The sequence below is a fragment of the Pan troglodytes genome, chromosome 1 (assembly GCF_028858775.2).
Source record: "Pan troglodytes isolate AG18354 chromosome 1, NHGRI_mPanTro3-v2.0_pri, whole genome shotgun sequence".
Classification (NCBI taxonomy): domain Eukaryota; kingdom Metazoa; phylum Chordata; class Mammalia; order Primates; family Hominidae; genus Pan; species Pan troglodytes.
In genome coordinates, this window is record NC_072398.2 from 42,696,819 (window position 1) to 42,717,141 (window position 20,323).

The 20,323-nt window shown below is 42.3% G+C and overlaps 1 protein-coding gene across 12 annotated transcripts in view; it reads right to left on the reverse strand.

The window, feature by feature from the left end:
• Positions 1–20,323, reverse strand: part of SRGAP2 (SLIT-ROBO Rho GTPase activating protein 2) — a 254,673-nt gene that overhangs the window by 71,935 nt on the left and 162,415 nt on the right. For all 12 annotated transcript variants that reach the window (XM_009441369.3, XM_009441368.3, XM_001163967.5 and 9 more), the window contains 2 exons: positions 8,998–9,060; positions 178–393 (listed from right to left, as the gene is read on the reverse strand). In XM_009441369.3, the coding sequence (XP_009439644.1) occupies positions 178–393; positions 8,998–9,060 (279 nt within the window). The remainder of the gene's footprint in view (positions 1–177; positions 394–8,997; positions 9,061–20,323) is intronic.

Here is a 20,323-nt window from a genome sequence, read left to right on the forward strand (position 1 = left end):
TCCAATACCTAGTATTCCTGCCAGGGCACAGAGAAAGGCCTCATTTTCAGTCATTAGGCACTAAAAGAACCCAGAGCTTCCTCGTCTGCTCTTCCCAGTGACTACTGGGAAATTCCTATCAGCCATGCCTTACCGAATGTTGCTTCCCAGCATCTACAGCTGTGGGAGCTTACATACCTTCTCCTTCATCTTCTCAATCTTCTTCACTGAGCTCCTCCGGACATGTTTCTCCTCAATGCGAACGTTGGCCGTGGAGTCAGGGGAGCGTGGGGTCTGCCGGTCCTCCTGCTTTACCGATTTACCAATTTGCTTCTCCTCCTGCTTCTCCGCCTCCTTTAGTTTGCTCTGAGCACTGATGCTGTCGGCATTGTACATGTGATATGTCTTCATGACCTGCAAGACATCGCCCACCCCCACCCCCAGAGGTCAAGCCAAGGGGGTCATTTCTCTGCTTTACAGACTAACAGACTCAGCTGGAGCTCTCCCCCATGAAGCAATATCCTCACACCCCTAAGGGAAAAATCCAGAAGTGTTTGGTTCAGCAAACACAGATTAAAGACCACTCCAAAGCACAGGAAAGCAATATGTGAACTGAGCCAACATTTCCTCTTATTGAAATAACTTAATGTCTATCCATCATGTATTATTTATTTCTATTCATTATCATTTGTAATCATTTCTCTTTAATATTGGCCAGGTGATTTCTATCACTTAGTCACCTCATAATACTGAGTAGATGGGAAACAACACCACCACTCTCAGGCCCCAAGGGCAAAGCCTTTCTGGGCTGGTCAGGAACCCCAAAGAGGGCAGTGCAGCCTATGGAGTAGCCTATGCTTTCTGTTACCTTTCAGATATAAAATAGGGAAGAGGAAAAGCTTCCAAAAGCTCCTTTTACCGGCCTGGCATTCTGGGGAGCTGTCTGTTCTGCTTTATCCAGATCAAACACCCTCTCACAGCAACTAAAGCAGCAGCAGCAATTGCAATGCCAGTTATCATTTACTGAGCACTTAGTATATTCCTGGCTTTATGCCAAGTACCACACAACACATTTTCTCATTTCATCCTTAGGGCAATTCCACAATCTAGACAACAACCCTATGAAGACTGTAAGCCTTCAAAACAATTCAGGTAAGAGTCTGGGAAGGAATAAAATCCATATCAAGTATAACTGGAATTGCCACAGGAGGGAAGTAGTATAAAAGGTGAAGGATGATTTTCCATCAAAGCAGCCATCTAGGAGTCCAATCCTTTCTCTTAACAGGGAAGCCAGGAAGCCTAGAACTCAACCTTGTTTCCAATCCTACGAAACATACTACTTCCAGCCACCTAGTGCCTGCTCTACTCTGTGGGAACTTTCTGTTTCCACACAGGGAGTTCACGAGTGCTGAAAGTGTGATGCCATAAGATTTCTTTGAGAGGGAGAATTAGAGAGTAGAAGTTGGGTGTGTGTGTGCATGTGTGTGTGTGTGTGTGTGTGTGTGTGTGTGTGCATGTGTGTGTGTAACACAGGAGTGCAAAGGTACAATATTATTAATATCTACCACTTAATAAACATTGTGTACCATGGGCTTTATGTACATTACCTCATTTAATTCTTACAATAACTCTGTGAAAGACACTGTTATTATTTCTATTTCTAAAGATAAGGAAATAAGGCTCAGAGAGATTAACTATCATACCCAAGGTCATACAATGAGTAAATGGTGGAATCAGGATTCAAACCCAGGTCTGTCAGACTCCAAAGACCACATTCTTAGCCATTAAGCAACACCGACTCTCCTCTGGACAGGACTGGAGCTGAACTGGTTGGGAGGAAAGGTTAAATATGGTCAAGATATTCCTGAAAAGAGAAACTGGTTCCATGTATGAACCTGAGTTAGAGAAGTGTCTCAACCTGGGGCTATTTTGGCCCCCAGGGGAAATGTGGCAGTGTCTGGAAATATTTTTGATTGTCACAACTTGGGGATTGCTACTGGCATCTAGTAGTTAGAGGTCAGGGATGCTGCTGAACATCCCATGCACAGGACAGCCCCTACAACAACTAATTATCTGGCCCAAATGTCAATGGTGCTGACGTTGAGAAAATCTAGCTTAGAAAGACTTTGTGGGTATACTAATCTAGCCCCTACGATCAGCTAGAGGCAGACGAAAGAATAAAGAATACTGGGACACTGACAAAATCAAAGTACATTAGAGTCTAAATTATGTCTCATTTTGAATGCAGAATGTTTTAAATCAGTTTCACCTCATTCTGAACCTAACACTACTTTCCGTAAATTTTACCAGGATAATACTCTTCATATTTTCTATACAGAAGAAAAAATACTTAACAACTAATGGCGTTTAAAAGCCTTTCTAAGTAATTCAAACAGACCCCCAGCTTTCCAGGTTAACTAAGAAGTGGAAAAGAGGCATCTGTTATCTCAGCTGAAGAAGTGTAGATAGGAGGCTCCTCTTTTTTTTCTCTTTTTTCACCTGAATCTGACCATGGGATTCAAAAGCTTAGTGAGAAGTTACAAAAGTGAGTGCTTTCTTTCTTTTTTAAAGTGATTTCCTATTTCATGAAGGTGCATGATAAAGAGAAAACGTTATGAATAAACATGAGATAAAAAAGAGGTCAAAGAATAGTGCTACCAAGTCAACAAATGAAGTAACAAAAATCAACAATTTACAATGTTACTTTCCCCTAAAAAACTTAAAGAACTTTCTTGTTAAAAGAGAGTAAAACACTACTTTGCCTAAGAAACTATACATTCTTCACGCTAAGCTCTACTTCTTTTGTGTTTTCTTCTCACAGTGGAGAAATATGTCATATACACAATGGTAGTTTTACAAAGTGGTTGCCCAAATGACTGAATGACACTGAATCTCTCTTCTGGGTAAATACTGGAGAAGCTTTATTAGTGCCTTCCAGCTCAAGAGAAAACTGAGGTACCTAGAAGCTGAAGCTTAAATAAGTGATGCCAAAACAATTGAAAAAATAGGAAAGTCAAGACAGGACTTAGAAATGTATATAGATATAGATATACATGTTAAATATATATTTATAAATATATATTTATGGTCAAGATAGGACTTAGAGAAAGCCAAGATAGGACTTAGATATATATATGTACATATACATATGTAAATATATGTATATCTATATATCTATGTCTTAGACACATAGCTACACATATATGTATATATAGATATGTATACATAAAGATATACATATACATACTTCTATCTATATATAGATAGGCAAATGCAAACTATGGGGAAAAACTGAAAAGTCTAAATTCTCAGTTCTGCAAAGAACATTCCACTTTACTTTGAAAAACTAAACACTGAAGTCACATATTTAGCTCTGCTCCCTCTGACAGCCACACTAAAATAATAGGAAAAAAAAGGTTCTAAAATGATTATCATTTAGGTATAAATTGAGAAAAACAAAAAGAATAGAAGCTGAAGCCAAAAAGCAGGTAGGCAAGCAGTAACTCATCTACTTGAGTCCTAAACCAAAACTAGAGTGAGCCAGGAAGCAGCCAGATTTATATCACAGAAGCCCGAAGAGAAATAAGTAGCAGTGGGATGAAGGTAGAGCTAAACACAAAATAAGCTATTGAAAGTCTGAGAACAGGCCGGGCACGGTGGCTCATGGCTGTAATCCCAGCACTTTGGGAGGCCCAGGCGGGCGGATCACGAGGTCAGGAGATTGAGACCATCCTGGCTAACACGATAAAACCCTGTCTCTACTAAAAAGACAAAAATAAATTAGCTGGGCGTGGTGGCGGGTGCCTGTAGTCCCAGCTACTCGGGAGGCTGAGGCAGGAGAATGGCATGAACCTGGGAGGTGGAGCTTGCAGTGAGCCGAGATCACGCCACTGCACTCCAGCCTGGGCAACAGAGCGAGACTCCGTCTCAAAAAAAAAAAAAAAAAAAAAGGAAGTCTGAGAACAGTGAGGCCCCAAGATCCCCTCTCCCATTGTAGTGGAAGACTAGATGAGAGGTTTATTCTGTTAGAGAGGGTCCATGGACTAGGGGATACAAGGTTCAGCTGAGGATAGAGGTATACTGAACTTCAACAGGAGGATTAGCTGAAGTCTATGTTAAATTTTGAGATGGTCTAGGCCTCTTCACAACTCAGCTCCCAGACATGAGTGGGAGATCAAAAGTGTGATCTCTCGGCAATCTGACCATCCAAGATAAGAGACCTAGAAATACTAAAGTTGGGGCTTCCACAAGGACACAGCCCAGTTAGAACACCCTACTGTGAAGGCCACAGCTGACATAGAATCTTTTAGTGCCTCACTTTAAAATGTGAATAGGCAGCTAAGAATGACCAGGCATTTAAAGGAAATGTCTAATATGAAAGACCAAGATCAAAACTAGCAATTTAGAAGAAATATTATACAACAAGAAGAAAAGTTTGAAAACAATATATCCATAATAGCCCTGGAGAGAGAAATGAGAAATAAAACGATACTGCATCATGAAACAAAAGTTGGATGCAACAAAAAAGGGAACATGTAGAGAACAAGAAAAGAGTTCTTGGCAATAAAGATTCAATTCAAGTATCTCTTCAAGGAGCCTGACTTCATCCCTGTCCTCTGTGCAGACATGTAAATGAGTTCTTGTCACTTCATTTTTCACTTGATGCTTTACTTTTCTGTCTCTCCCTATTAAAACTAAAAGCCTTGAGGTCAGAAACATCTCTTATTTGTTCTTGTCTCCCTAGTGCCTAGTGCCAGAGTCAAATAGGCAAGCAGAGTTGAGGGGAACAGGTGCTAAATACCAGTCTGAAGTAGCTCTGCCAGCACACAGCCGCTGCTCCAAGCCAAGGGGATGTAAATTTAGGGGGAGTACAGAAGCATAAGGCCTCTGGAATAACAACAGCCCCAAAGAGTCCCAAAGCCTCTTTTTTCTCAATTCTAGAGCTTCCTTGACCCTTCATACTCAGCCAATCCACACTGGCTTCAGTGCCTCCATGTACACTCCTTCCTGTGGGGGTTTGCTGGGTTTTTCCAGACACGACCTCTGAGTACAACTGAGGCAAAGAATCCCAGAGTTCTTTAGGAAGCAGTGTGTTCTGACTTCAAAGGCATTCCCGGTGCATCAGTCAGAAAATGAAAACCACTTATGCCATGGCTTAAATACAAGCCAGCTCATTATGGGGGGAAAACACGTGGAGAAGAATGCTCGCTAGGATTGCTCTCTGAATAGCAGCTGTGGGAAGCAGGCCCCAGCACAGAATGCCAAGTCAGGGAAATCAAAGGCCCTTCAGGCAGAAAAGAGGAAGGTGCAGAGGGGCAGCTGGCCACTCATGGTGGCATTCTGGGCCCGGTGCCCAAAGGCATCTTTATTTGGGAACACCTGGGTCCTGCTCCTTGGATCATCAAGGTTCAAAGGTACTAAAATTACCAACCCTTGGATAACTAGTCCCCTAAAAAAAGGTATTCATGGGCATTAGGAGCAGATGTGAAGGGCATGAAAAAACTGGGTGGATTTCTTATATCCTTGGTTTCCTTTTTCCAGTGACCCCAAATAACTTCTATTGCCTACAATGTCATTGAAATGAGAGGCCCTTCCCTGCCTTCCTGACAAGCAAATAATGGGAAAGCTCCTTCTAAGAAACTCTCCCTTATTCTCTTCTTGACTCCTCAAAGGTGTGCATACAGCAAGCAGCTTCCCAAAGCTAGCATGTAACAGTCCCAGCTTCCCATCTGATAAAACCACTCTCCCATGCAAGGTGACCAATTAACCCTTTTTAACCTAGAACTTTTCCAGTTTCAGCACTGACAATTTCATGTCCCAGGAAACTCTTCAGTACTAGGCAAAGAGGGACAGTTAGTCACCGTAATCCCATGGTGCCTTATTCAGACCAGTCCTAAACCTATCTTAATCTCCAGAAGAAATAATTCTATTCTCTGAACTGCTATTTTTTTTTTTTTTTTTTTTTTTTTTGAGACAGAGTCTTGCTCTGTCCCCCAGGCTGGAGTGCAGTGGCACGATCTTGGCTCACTGCAAGCTCTGCCTCCTGGGTTCATGCCATTCTCCTGCCTCAGCCTCCTGAGTAGCTGGGACTATAGGCGCCCACCACCATGCCCGGCTAGTTTTTAATATATTTTTAGTAGAGATGGGTTTTCACCGTGTTAGCCAGGATGGTCTCGATCTCCTGACCTCATGATCCGCCCACCTCAGCCTCCCAAAGTGCTGGGATTACGGGCATGAGCCACTGTGCCCGGCTATTCTCTGAACTTTCTCTTTTTTTCCTTTTTCTTTTTTTTTTTTTTTTGAGACAGAGTCTCGCTCTGTTGCCCAGGCTGGAGTACAGTGGCACGATCTCGGCTCACTGCAAGCTCTGCCTCCCAGGTTCACGCCATTCTCCTGCCTCAGCCTCCCCAGTAGCTGGGACTACAGGCACCCGCCACCATGCCCAGCTAATTTTTTTTGTATTTTTAGTAGAGACAGGGTTTCACCGTGTTAGCCAGGATGGTCTCGATCTCCTGACCTCGTGATCTGCCTGCCGCAGCCTCCCAAAGTGCTGGGATTACAGGCATGAGCCTGGCTCACTGAACTTTCTAATGGCCTACAGACTCTGGAAACCTATTTGATCCTTAGCTATAGCCTAATATTTCAGGAAGTATAACTCACCCAACTACTCCACCCCCTAGGATATAGAAATACCAGTGCATGGAGTGTATGCAGACACCAAGGTCATAGAGGTTTGGGGTATCCCTCAAGCTCATACAGCTAGTAGTCAAGACAGGGTAGAATCTAGGCTGCTTAATTCAGGAGACTCTAGTCACTAGACCAGCATTTCTCAATCTTGTGGGTCAGAAGATTGTCAATGTCTCTATATTGACATTGTGGGTCAGATAATTCTTTGTTGTGGGAGCTGCCCTGTGCACTGTAGGATTTTAGCAGCATCCCTGGCCTCTAGATCATTAGATGTCAGTAGCACCTTCTACTCCTCCAGTTGTGACAATCAAAAATGTCTTCAGGCATTGCCAAATGTCCTCTCGGGGTAAAACTCCCTCTGCTTAAAACTCCATTTGGACCAGAATGTTTTGACTTCTCTGAAACTTCCTAGTGCCTCTACTCTTTTTTCCCTCTTTCCATTGCCTACTAGAGGAAAACATCACATTTTAATTTTGGCCTTTAACAGATTATGAAGGTGTATTCCAGCTCACCTTATGGCAGGGGATACCACACTCAGGCAATTCTCAGTTTGAACATCAATGGGAAGATGTTATGCTCTATGTTGACCATGGCCTCATAATGGCCAGTAAAGTAGTTGGCCAATATTGGGCTGTCTTAAGTCTGCAGTCAGAGGTAGCAGCTCGGCCCTCTGCAGACCAGAGAAATAAGTTCCGAGGTTTTCTTCCTCACTCAAACACAGCTTACGCCCTTTCACTTATTTTTTTTTTTTAAAGCACAGCATATGAAGAGACATAGGACCCTGGGTAAAAGCTAACAGATCCTTAGACAGTAGTCTTCTGCTGCCTTGAGTCCCACTGAAGAAGTGGCAAGGTTTGTTGGTTATCCAAACTACTCCTCCCCAGAAACAGCTGCAAATAGTAGAGGGTCAAGATGCTTACAGGAAAATAAAAGAATTTATACAATGACTACATGTGTCATTTTCTATCTTAGGGAATTCTCTGCTAGGAGAAAGGAGTAATAGCTCTTCTTGGCGCTTAGAAATTGATCTAAAAGAGCAGAAGTAAAGCATTAAAAAGACAAGGTTCAGGAAACCCATCCAGTCTGAAAATGGCTCACATCGATGTGTTTCTATTTTAAAAACCTCTTAACTTCTTTTGAGAGAAATGAAAACTTGGGAGTTGAACGAAAGGTACCATCTATCTATGCTTGGCTTCAGAGCAGAAGTGTCACAGAGTAGAAATTCAAAACAAACTGAACATCGCTGGAGATAAGTCAGATGACTACTCTACCCTATTTACTTGCTTAACAGTTGCCATGACAAAATGGCCACACCTAGGCTTCTGGATCAGCAACATCTGATCCCAAATGCCTGTCATGCATGTCACCACTGCCTGTTCTGTGAATTAAAAAAAAAAACAAAGGAAGAAAAGAAAAGAAAAAATGCAGCAAATAAGCAAGTAAACATCAGAAATCAGTATCACCTTCAAACAGGATGGAGAAACCCTGGAGAATGACATAGTAGGCTGGCACATCCAAGCTGGAGAAGGGGCCCCTGAAAGGCATTAGCTGTACAACTTAAGTATTCCCTGTATAACAACAGGAATTTCCTTGGTGTGTATGTGTGTGAGTGTGTGTTTGTTTTCATTATAATTAGAAAAACATGGCTGGGGAACAACCACCACCACCACCTCTCTGCGCATGAATTAACACACACCAGCCACAGGCATCATGTGCCTGAAGCGCTAGTCATCTCAGAACAGATTGTGTTCTCTTCTCCAAGCCCGCGGCCTGCCTCGTCACTGAGGTTTGGCTTTATAAAACTCCAGGAAGCCAGTGCAAAGCTCTCTCTGCTCAAACTGGTCCCTCTTACTGGGGGCATTTAGGACTCTGTGCTGCCCTCTAGAGCATTTGTTCTAGTCTCAAAGCCATACATCAATCCAAGATCTGATGAAAAACCTAGAACAATAAAGCCTTTCCGACAGGCACATATTAATAGTGCAATGCAGGCTACGTTCCTTGCCATTAGTTCAGGGTCCCTGGTTTGCTGCTAACGGGGTCCATTGTGCCAATGACCTAGACTTTGGCTGGTCTCTAGTAATTATGCCCCAAATAAAGCCAGGGTGAGCTTGCATAGCTGAGGAGAAAACTTATTTTGAGGAAGTATTTTTTGACTCATTCCGTTTTGAAAAGACGAGTGTGAAAAAAGAGATGGGTGGGGTCACCCCCAGTGGGGACCATGCACTTGTCCTCAACCTCAGTTCAGTTCTGTTGCTGACGTACTACGGCTGCAAGCTGCCAAATGCTGCTTCCCTCTGCTTGTTAAAGAGCCAAGCAACCCATCTGATTTACCGAGTAGAGCTCGTTCAGGACCTTCATCAAATCATCTTGGAGCTGCTGGCCGACTTCTTTACTCTGCAAGGAAAGAGGAATGAAGGTTAATTGGGAAACAGAAGAGAGAGGAGGGAGCAACGAAGGCAAAAGCCACACTGGCTCTACAAATAACCCAGACTCAATTAAGGCCCATTATTTAACCCAGCAAATCAGATAACCACTCCAATCAGACCCAATTATGGTCAGATTACTCAAAGAGTTTTAATAAAATGAAATGTGCCCTCTCTATAGCCTAGCAAAGGCAATTGCGTGGAGGGAAAAAGGGTGGTAGCCTTTGGTTTTTCTATTGGTCCCCAAAGAGCAGGCCTGAAAGCCACATCCTACCTAGCAACTGTTGTTAGGTGGAACACGGTTTCTCAGATACTTGCAGTCAAGCATTCCAGAAGATTTCAAAGGAAAGTAAGATGTGTAATGGGATGAAATAGCAAAAAGTATATAAACATCCAGGGGCTTCAAAGTCCCTAACTAAATAGAAAACTCCAAGCAGGATGGAACTATATTTCTTACTTGCTTTATTTCTACCCAAAACTCACAAGGCAGCGGTATCTCAATATTGACTGCCTGCGAGATTAGCTGTTACTAGATGCTGAAAATATATGTTAAGGGGTCTCCAACTAGTTAATCTTGAGCAGTGATGGCTCCTGGGTTCTTTGCTGCTGCCACCCAGGGCTGACATCTAACTACATAGAGCAGTAGAAATAAAGAATGAGGGCTGGGCACGGTGGCTCACACCTGTAATCCCAGCACTTTGAGAGGCCGAGGTGGGTGGATCAGCTGAGGTCAGGAATTCGAGACCAGCATGGCCAACATAGTGAAACCCCATCTCTACTAAAAATACAAAAATTAGCCGGGCCTGATGGCACACGCCTGTAGTCCCAGCTACTCAGGAGGCTGAGGCAGGAGAATTGCTTGAACCCAGAAGGTGGAGGTTGCAGTGAGCCGAGATTGCGCCATTGCACTCCAGCCTGGGTGACAAGAGTGAGACTCTGTCTCAAAAAAAAGAAAAGAAAAGAAAAGAAAGGAGGAAGCAGGAAGGAAATTGTCACACCTTCTATACTAAGTGTTGTATGCCAAACCTAAGAGAGCTAAAACTGATTGGCAGCATGGGTCATTGAGAGAGAAAGCCCTTGCTTTATCTTTTGCCAGCTCCTTCTGGATCTTTCCTACCAGAAATTCGGGTATCAAAATGCCATCCTAACAGAAGTTATAATACTGTTTCCCATCCCTCCCACCATAGCTGCTAGCTCCTAGGCAAAAAAAGGAAGGACTTTCATGTCAGATACACAATCATTTAAGATTTTGCTTTTTTTCAAGGTACATACATCTCTACTTAAGAAATACTTTTTTTTTCTGATTACAAAAGTAATGTATGTTTATTACAATAAGGAAACTAGAAAACCTCAAAAAAGAAAACAAAAGTAACTCTTAAATTCCTACCACTAAGAAATCACCACTCTAAGTGTTGTTATGTATTTTTCTAATCTTTTCTATTTTTACAAAATTGGGATTGCATTATAAATCCTGTTTTGTAACTTATTCACTTAAACATATGTTGTAAACATTTCCACATGTATTATTGTTCTATAGCATTATAATACGTTCTATTGATGAAGCTCCCATTCTTGGACATTTACTTCACTTCTAAATTTTTGTGATAAAAAATGCCAGATCACATTACTTTGTATATGATCTAATGCACACACCTTTCATTATTTTCTCCTAGAAATAACATTGCTGGGTCAAAGACTACCATTTATACCACTAAAATGCCTTTGAGAAAAACGGTACCAATTTAAAATACCACCAATAGCATATATGAATGTTTATTTCACATTTTTTTGTCTTGACAATTTGATGTGGTATCCTATTGTAATTTGCAATCCTTTGATTCTAATGAGCCTGAGCATTTTAAAAAATGTTTATCAGTCATTTTCATTTTTCTTTTATAATCTGCCATTTTCTTATTAAGGTGTTCTCTGCCCATTTTTCTATTAAGGTATTCATTATGGAATATAACCTATGTGTGGCCTCTGTCATGAGTAAGCATGAATTTTTACATCTGATAGTGGGGAAAGGGGTGGAAGGAGCCCTAAATTAGCAATCACAAGATTCTCTTTCTATTCCTGGCTCCTGCATTACCAAAGAGGTAACTCTGGACAACCTGGTTAACCTCTCTGGCCCTCTGTTTTCCCTTCTGTAAAATGAAAAGCTTCAGCTAAAACATTTCTAAAGTCTTTTCCAACCTCTGCCATTCTATGATTCTACATGATCTTCTGCCTGGCTTCTAGAGTCCATATTAGCTTCAAACATCCCTCCCTTTAGTGTATGGCTGGTTGGCTAGAAGATAATGAGCAAGTTCTCCTCGGGGACCCAGATGTTCTACAAAATGGACGGGTTCAGGGGATCTTGCCAGTCTTAAATTTATCATTCCAGGGTCTCTCATCCAATGACCTCAACTGCTGGAAGAAGACACAAGAGGGAATGCCTTTCATCTGTGATCTCACATACCAGCCTGTCCTTTCCATTGAGAGGAAAGCTGAGCTCCACTGAAGCAACAGAGGCCCAAGGAGGTGAAGTGAGGCAACATGACTCACTCTGAGCCCCAGAGTCAGCAACAGGGTCAGGAAGTGACCATGAGTATCACTTCCCACCGCCCTGCCCTCCTGCCTCCAGGCCATCTCCCCCTGCCAGCCTATCGTTTCTTAACTCCTCCTTATGTTTGAATGGCAGAGGTTAAAGGAGAAAGCTCCTATTCCTCTACCCTGTTGCTTACCCATGACTTAAATAACCTAGCCCCAGAGTGGGGGATGGGGGAAGAAGAGGAGGGAAAAGTGTAACCAAAAAAAACAGCAATTAAGCCCAGGCAGATGTTTCCTTTCATGTACTGATTAGTTGGGAGGACCACTCAACTATTATCCCTGTTTATTTGAACAGGCTGCTGAAGTGATCTGACTTACTGCTCCCTCTGGCTGAGGGTTGGGCTGGGAATACATGTGTAGCGAGCCCACTTAAAATGTGCAATACAGCCTCTAGCAATCAGGAGAAATTCTGACACTAGGCCAGAGGCAGGAAATTGCCAGTGTCTCTCCTTTCACAGATGATAAAAGGCCATTCGTTCTCTGTTTCAGAAACCTTAACTGTGTGCCTTTGGGGGAAAGCGTGGCCCCAGGAAGGGCTTCCGTGCTGGCCACTGCAGTGGGGTTGACAGAGCTGGTAAGCCACAAGGGGGCCCCACCCAAAGACAAGGGGGACATTTATTCCTGGGAACAACAAAACCTGATGAGGCCGAGTACATGACAATGAAGACTGTAGAGCTTTTCCGTTCTCTATAAAAAGGCAAGGGGTTTCTAGACAGGGAAGAAAAAGAATTTACAGAGCAGTCTTTGTGTACTAACATACGGCCTGCATCTCTTTTCTTTAAAATTTCTTGGAAGAGAATGAGTCATCTCAACATTGCAGGAAACCAAAGAGAAGTTGGGGGAAAAAATTACTTTGGACAAAGTTTTTCTCTTAAATGTTTGCATAGTAATCTTTGCCTGGAAAAAAAAAGATGCCTAAATTTAGAATAGAGATGTGGCACAGTTAACAATGCTGGTTCTATCGGATGGGAAGTGTGATGGTGTGCTCAGGCTGGGATCTCTTATTTTGAAACTCACCACAACCATTTGGCCAGAGTGCTTCACTGGCCTCCACTCTGACTGCTGCCGAGGGGCTGATCAGAAGACAATGAGATTGCAACAGCTCCTACCAGTTGTATGCTGACAAAATGGGTAGGAAAGCTTCCTTTTCCAACAGATAACAGCATTGGAAACAGAACTGAAATGCACTGTGTCATCTCATCTCCCCAAGACAAGACTGTAATGTTCCAAAGCCTCCTTGCTCACAGAAAGGATGTAACAGCAGATATGTACGGAAACATAAGGATCCTAGGCATCCGGGATGCCTGGCCACTGGGCTGGTCACTCTTCCTTAGACCTCTTTAAATCAGTACATTTCCTGAGCTTGGATGGGTTTGTCTATTAGCGTTTCCCAAAGAACACCAATTAAGAAAGAGGTTTCAGACCTGTTCTCAATAGGGAGGTTACTTGTTACCGATTCTCTAGTTATTTAGATCAGCGCTCATGTGCTTTCCAAGTTGGGGGTGGGACTGTTGTTAATTGGTTATCTACATTTCAAAGCTGTATTTTTTGACAGGCACAAAATTACCCCCTATTTGTAAGAAAGAAGAATAAAAAGAGGAAGGCATGTCTCTGCCATGTGGCGAGAGCTCATTTCAGCCCCATCCCAAGGCTGAGCCTGTCAGCAGGTAGGAACAGTAGGGCCATTTAGTTCTCTGCCATTTAGCCTGTGTCAGCAGTTTTCCAAAAAAGAATCCAGTTTTCAAGGGCACATATCTCCCCAACAACCACTACTATCCCCTCCCCACCCTAAAGATTGTTCAGAGACCAACTGTTAAAAAAAAATCCAGTTTAAAACTGAATTTATGTTACAGATTTCAGAGGAAAGGAACATGACTCTGTATTAAGCTCTGGCAGCAGAAGCACCACCATACATAAGGTGGTGGTTTCAGGGGCATTCACTAACCACTTCAAAGAGGCCACATTTCAGGAGCTGGCACTTTGCCTGAAATGCTTTTGGAGGGGAGGAGAGGGCTAAAAGGAATGACTGTTTGGTAGCAGGGCCAGTGCTAGGTGATGGTGGGCACTGTGTCTGGTCCTCTCTCTCACCTAACTTGGGCCACCAAAATAGGTGGTACAGTGTGAGGCTGTATGCCGAGGCTCTGGGGGTTCAGGGGGTGATGATCCAGCAGGTCAGAGCTCAGAAATGACTTCTAGATTTCCCCTCCACCATACTACCTGCATATATGCAAGCAGGGCTCTTTCTATTCAGCATTCATTCATCGGTGAGGATACCATGAGACGGCTCTGAGAAAGACTGAACTCCAGTTAGGACCTTAAACTATGAGAAGCCCAAGGATGTATAAAACACAAATATACTTAATTGCAAAACTTTTATAGAGAGGTAGTCTAGGAGATACCACAACAGGGACACCAGAGGTGCTTTTGCCTTCTGAAGATAGGTAGACTAGGATGTTCAAAAAATACATTTTTTATTGCAATACAGCATAATATGTGTCTATAATAAAAGTACTTATGTGTCCGGAGTTGGTTCCTTCTGGTGGGTTCTTGGTCTCACTGACTTCAAGAATGAAGCTGTGGACCTTCGCGGTGAGTGTTACAGCTCTTAAGAGTGCTGATTGGTGCATTTACAATCCTTTAGCTAGACACAGAGCGCTGATTGCTGCATTTTTACAGAGTGCTGATTGGTGCATTTACAATCCTTTAGCTAGACACAGAGCGCTGATTGGTGCGTTTTTACAGAGTGCTGATTGGTGCATTTACAATCCTCTAGCTAGACAGAAAAGTTCTCCAAGTCCCCACTCCACCGAGGAAGTCCAGCTGGCTTCACCTCTACTTATGTGCTGTCCATTATGATATTTCCTATTCTTTTATCTTCTTTTTTTCTTTTCTTTCTTTCTTTTTAGATACAAGGTCTTGCTCTATTGCCCAGGCTAGAATGCAGTGGCCTGATCATAGCTCACTGCAGCCTTGAACTTTGGGCTCAACTGTCACGTGATCCTCCTCCCTCAGCTTCCCATGTAGCTGGGACGACAGATGTGTACCAACACGCTGGTTAATTTTTGTAATTTTTGTAGAGATGGGATCTCACTGAGTTTGCTCAGGCTGGTCTCAAACTCCTGGCTTCAAACAATCCTCCTGCCTCAGCTTCCCAAGTAGCTGGTAACAGGCATGCTTGGCTAATTTTTAAAAAAATTGTTTTTAGATATGGAGTCTCGTGATGTTTCCCCAGGCTGGTCTCAAACTCCTGGCCTAAAGATCCCTCCACCTCAGCCTCTTAGAGTAGCTGGGATTATATTCTCGAGCGACTGTGCCTGGCCTTTTCTATTTTTTTATATTGGTCATAACTCACTACATTTATTTTACAACTCATTAATGAGTCATTATACACAGGTTTAAAAAGACTGGTTACATACAAAAGTCTGTACTTGAGGAATTAATAAAGAAAATAGTGGTTTAAGGACTGGAGCCCACTAACTTATTTAGACAGGAGCTAAAATAACTTGCCGTCTTGAAGTGGCTGATCAGATGTTTCAAAGCAGGTTCAATTATTGAATGCTGGCAAGGGAGAAATGGCTGGATTTTAGGGAGTGAGCAATAAAGAGTCCATCAGCAAATATTTATAGAACATCTATTAAGTGTCAGGCACTTGTGGTCTGAATGCAAAACAGAAAGTTTAAAAGTTTACAACCTGTTGAGAAAGATGGACATTAATCTAACGTCTGGGCCCATCAGAATGCAATTCTTCCAATCTCAAAGGTATTACTAGAAATGGAATATCTTAAGTTAGTTTTTTTAGTTTAAGATCAATTTTTTTTCCTGTCCCAGCCAAGAGGTTTCCACACCATAACCTAACTCCACAGCAAGCTAGATATTGAATCTAGCTTGCCAAAAAAAAAAAAAAATCTGATTTCAAAAAGTCCAGCTATTACATAGTAAATTCTTTTTCTTTGAGTTTGTCTTTCTAAGTTACTAATGGATATTTCAGGTTATAATGATCCAGCTTCAGTATTAGTGACTCCCAAAGCAGTCACATTCCATTTTTAAAGAACCCCTTGAGCTTGTAAGCACCATAAAAAACAATTTCACCAGAAGCTCCTTCACTCAGGAGTTAATGGATATAAACTATCCTAGTGACAAAAGTTATATTTTAAAAGAAAATGTCAGAAACTTGACTAGTCTAAGGCCCAATACCTGTTTCAGGATTCCTCTTCTGGAATATGAATAGTTTTTGAATTTGATTCCTGTTTAATTATCTGAAAAACTTAGTCTAAAAAAATCTCAAAGCAACTACAATATGAAACCATCTAAAGCTAATGGAAGAGATAGGTTTTAACTTTTTAAGCATTTTTCTGAATCCTCTGTGGTACCCAGCCCATTGCTTTGTGCACAGTGGCCATAAAATAATCAGTTGCTGAATCAATGAGATCAAAGTTTAAATACTATGCTTTCACATAATGACAAGAACTAAACAATATAGCTGCATTTCATCATATAAATTATTAAAAGTGGAAACTCCATCAGAGGTTAGCCACAATGAGCTCCCTTTGGTTATGGTTCACCAATGAGCCCTAAAACTTGAAATGACTTTTCCAGGGTCAGTAGCCTATCAAGGACCACATGCAGTATTAAAAGAGAGCTGAACATGCAGGCTCTGGAGCAGGAATTGAATCCTACTTCTACTCCCCAACTGATGACCTTGGGTAAATTATATTTAAACCCTCTATGCTTCAGCTTCCACATCTGTAAAATAGGATAATAAGAATAGTGAGATAATCCACATAAAGTGCTTTAAACAGAATCTAGCACCTAGCCTGTTCAATAAATGTTGGCTAATATTAATATTAGAATCCAGCCCCCTCAACACTCACTTGAGTGTTCTTTCCGCCGCACTATGCTGCCTCCTTACGTACTCTCAAACATGTTAAAGATGCTATGTGGAATTGCGAAGGTCCTGGAAACTACTTCCCAGGCAGGATTGTAGCTGAATTCCTCCAATGGGCTCTGTGGGCCCAAAGGGAAGAAAGTTCTCTGTTTTTCCTTATGCCTGCTGTTGCATAATCTTTTTCTTCCCCAGTTTCAGTAAGAACTAAATGACTCTGTAAGAAATAATTCAGCTTTCCTGAGGAAAGAAAACAAAAAAACAAAACTCCCAAAACGAAACAAAGAAAGATGATAAAAAGTGCTTAGCAGAAAGGAAGAAATGATGAAGGTAGGGGTGGCAGAATGAAAATAAGGAGGATACAATTACCTTCTATTCCTCCAGATAGATTAAACAGAAAAGATCCTTCTTGGCTGTACAACTAGGATATGGTTCGACTGTGGGCATAAAGGAAACATCCAAAGGAAGGAGCTCCCCACTACCTAGGTCACAGAATACCAAAACCACCCATCAAGTTCTGGTTCAGTGAAATCCAGGACCTCTCTCCTCTAGGACAGAAATGGCTTTCTGAAAGCCATTTCCTTATGGCTTTTCCAGAAGCTCTGGAATGTGTGAGCAGTAACACTTGATAACCCACAAGTAATGCTAGTGGCCCTGGGAGGAAATCCATTCCTTGGCATGATGTGAACTTCGTGGACTCAGCTCCTACCCTCTGTGAATGCTCACTAACAAAGCTCACTTTGGTCCCTGACCAAAGTCTCTTGTCAGGGACAGGCATACTCGGGACAAGGGTGGGAGTTCAGGGGAGTTCAGGGTGGGGTCAGGAAGAGGCTAACGGCCCTCTGCTCTCCCAGTCTGAAACACAGTCCTATAATAATCTGAATGTTCCTCCATGGTTGTTCCAATCTCTTTGAATGACCTATCCTAATACTAAGAAAATAAACTCAAAACAACATCCCTTAAAACAAAACAGACAATCAAATCTAAGCTTTCATTTCTTAAACTACCACTGTGATCTTTGTCTTGGCAAATTTCCATCTTTTACCCTTTTGGATAATGATTTGGGTGGGGGCGTAATGTCTTCAGGCCCTGATCTCTCATGCCAAAGCATTTCTTGAGGTCATTCTGAAGATGAGTGATCACCCCATTTCCCAAGCAGGACACTAAAAGCACAGAGTAGAAATGGTATCTAGGTGACTGTGGGTATCCTTGAGTAGACTGGGACATAAGGGACAAAAGACACAAAAGCAAACAGGCAACACGAGAGCACAAATCTCTCAGCAGCTGTAAAATGAACTAAGGAGGAAAAACAATCAATGGCTTGGAACCGGGAGAGAATCGGGGGAAAGAGCCAGAATGATAAGGTACTTGAAAACATATGCCCTTCTACAATAAGGAAATCTATGAGCTGGGGGATGGAAAGAATGCCTGTGTGGCTCCCAGATGGCTGAGCCAGGCGGAGGCTGGAAGAACAGGAGTTAATAGAGCTCATCTGAAAGTTGGAAGTGTGAATGCCAAGAGGAGGAGGGCAGCCTGGTAGGAAGTAAAACAGTCAGCAGCACTCGTACAGGAAATGCCTGGGGCACTGGGAAAATTGCTGATTAAATACTTTTAAGAAAGAGGAACCCAGCAGCAAAGCCAATTCATCGAGAGATCTGTGTAGTTTTAGAACACTGGGAGTAGCCTTTAGAATCGAGAGGAAGAGGCTCCAGAGAGTTATGAAGACAGCATTTTCTTGACACCTCAGGTGCCAGGGTTGGACCTAAGAGGAGCACAAAGCCAACTTTGGGAGAATGAGTAGAGCCCTTTACTGACAGAAATTAGAATGCATTGCCTAGGGACTGGGATGAAGATTTGAGCCTGTATCAGCTTTCTTCAGCTACAATGGTGGTTTGAAGCCTCTTGTCTTTGTCCACAGTAAACACATGGGTAGCCATTCCCATTAGTCATGGCCTACATACAGTTGAAAAAAGAAAAATCAATATTCTTGGGGGAGGATACCTTCCCTCTTGGCCAGTACCCCACTCCTACTGAAAAATCATGGAATTGTGAGAAAAAGAAGGTAGACTTTGGAAATGGAGATTTCCAATCTCCAGCTCTAATTTCTCCCCTAAGCTCTTCGATTTTTCCTCCCCATTTCAGGTTTAAACTTTGTAAATGTTCCACGTACACTTGAAAAGAATGTGTATCTACCCGCAGTTGTCAGGCACAGTATCCATATATGTCATTTAGGTCAAGTTTGTTGTTTTTCAACTCTTCTGTATTTTTACTGACTTTTTTGGTCTAGTTGTTTAATCATTCACTGAGACAGGTGTGTTAAATCTCTCATTGGGGTGATGATTTATCTAGTTCCCATTTTAATTCTGTCTCATTTGATTTACATATTTTAAGCCTATGTTATTAAGTATATATTTCTTCCTGGAAACTTAGTCTTTACTAGGAAATGTCTCTCTCTCTTCTTTTTTGAGACAGAGTCTCGCTCTATCACCAGGCTGGAGTGCAGTGGCGCCATCTCGGCTCACTGTAACCTCCGCCTCCCGGGGTCAAGTGATTCCCCTGCCTCAGCCTCCCAAGTAGCTGGGACTACAGGTGTTCACCACCATGCCTGGATAATTTTTTGTATTTTAGTAAAGACAGAGTTTCACTATTTTGGCCGGGATGATCTCGAACTCCTGACCTCAAGTGATCTGCCTGCCTCGGCCTCCGAAAGTGCTGTGATTACAGGAGTGAGCCACCATGCCCAGCCTGGAAATGTCTCTCTTTATAACGAAAAATACTTTTTGCATTGAAATCTACCTGGACTGCCTGGGCACGGTGGCTCAGGCTTGTAATCCTAGCACCTTTTGAGGCCCAGCTGGGCAGATCACTTGAGGTCAGGAGTTTGAGACCAGCCTGGCTGACATGGTGAAATGCTGTCTCTAAAAATACAAAAATTAGCTGGGCATGGTGGCGCATGCCTGTAATCCCAGCTATCTGGGAGGCTGAGGCGGGAGAACTGCTTGAACCCGGGAGGCAGAGGTTGCAGTGAGCTGAGATTGCACTACTGCCCTCCAGCCTGGGTGACAGAGCAAGACTCGGAAAAAAAAAAGAAAAAAAAAGGACAGAAAGAAAGAAGTGGGGGGGCAGAGAGAGAGAGAGAAAGATAGAGAGAGAGAAAGAAAAGAAAGAAAGAAAGAAAGAAAGAAAGAAAGAAAGAAAGAAAGAAAGAAAGAAAGAAAGGAGAGAGAAAGAAAGAAAGGAATCTACCTGGCCTGATTTTATTGTAGCTATCTTTTCCTATCACTTTGCTTTAAATCTTTCTTTATCCTTATATTTAAAGTGTATCTGTTCTCTTACAAGCAACATACACTCTAGTTTTGCTCTTTAAAAATCTGTCTTTAATTTGCATAAGTCAATTTACACCTTATATTATGGTTTAAACCCACCAACTTGCTAATTGCTTTCTATTTGTCCTGCCTCTTCTATTTTCCTCTTTCCTCTCCTTTCCTACCTTCTTTTTTTCTTCCATTTACAAAACATTCAGAAAATTCACTCTTGTTGGCATACAGTTCCATGTGCTTTGGCAAATGCACAGAGTTGTCTAACCATCACCACAATTAAGACACAGAACAGTTCCATCACCCACCAAAAACCTCTTGTATCCTGCACCTTTAGAGTCAAACTCTCCGCTACCCTTAACCACTGGAAGCCATTGATTTGTTCTGTATCTCTATAGTTTTGCCCTCCCCAGAATTTTTCTTTCCTTCTTTTGAGTTACTTTTTT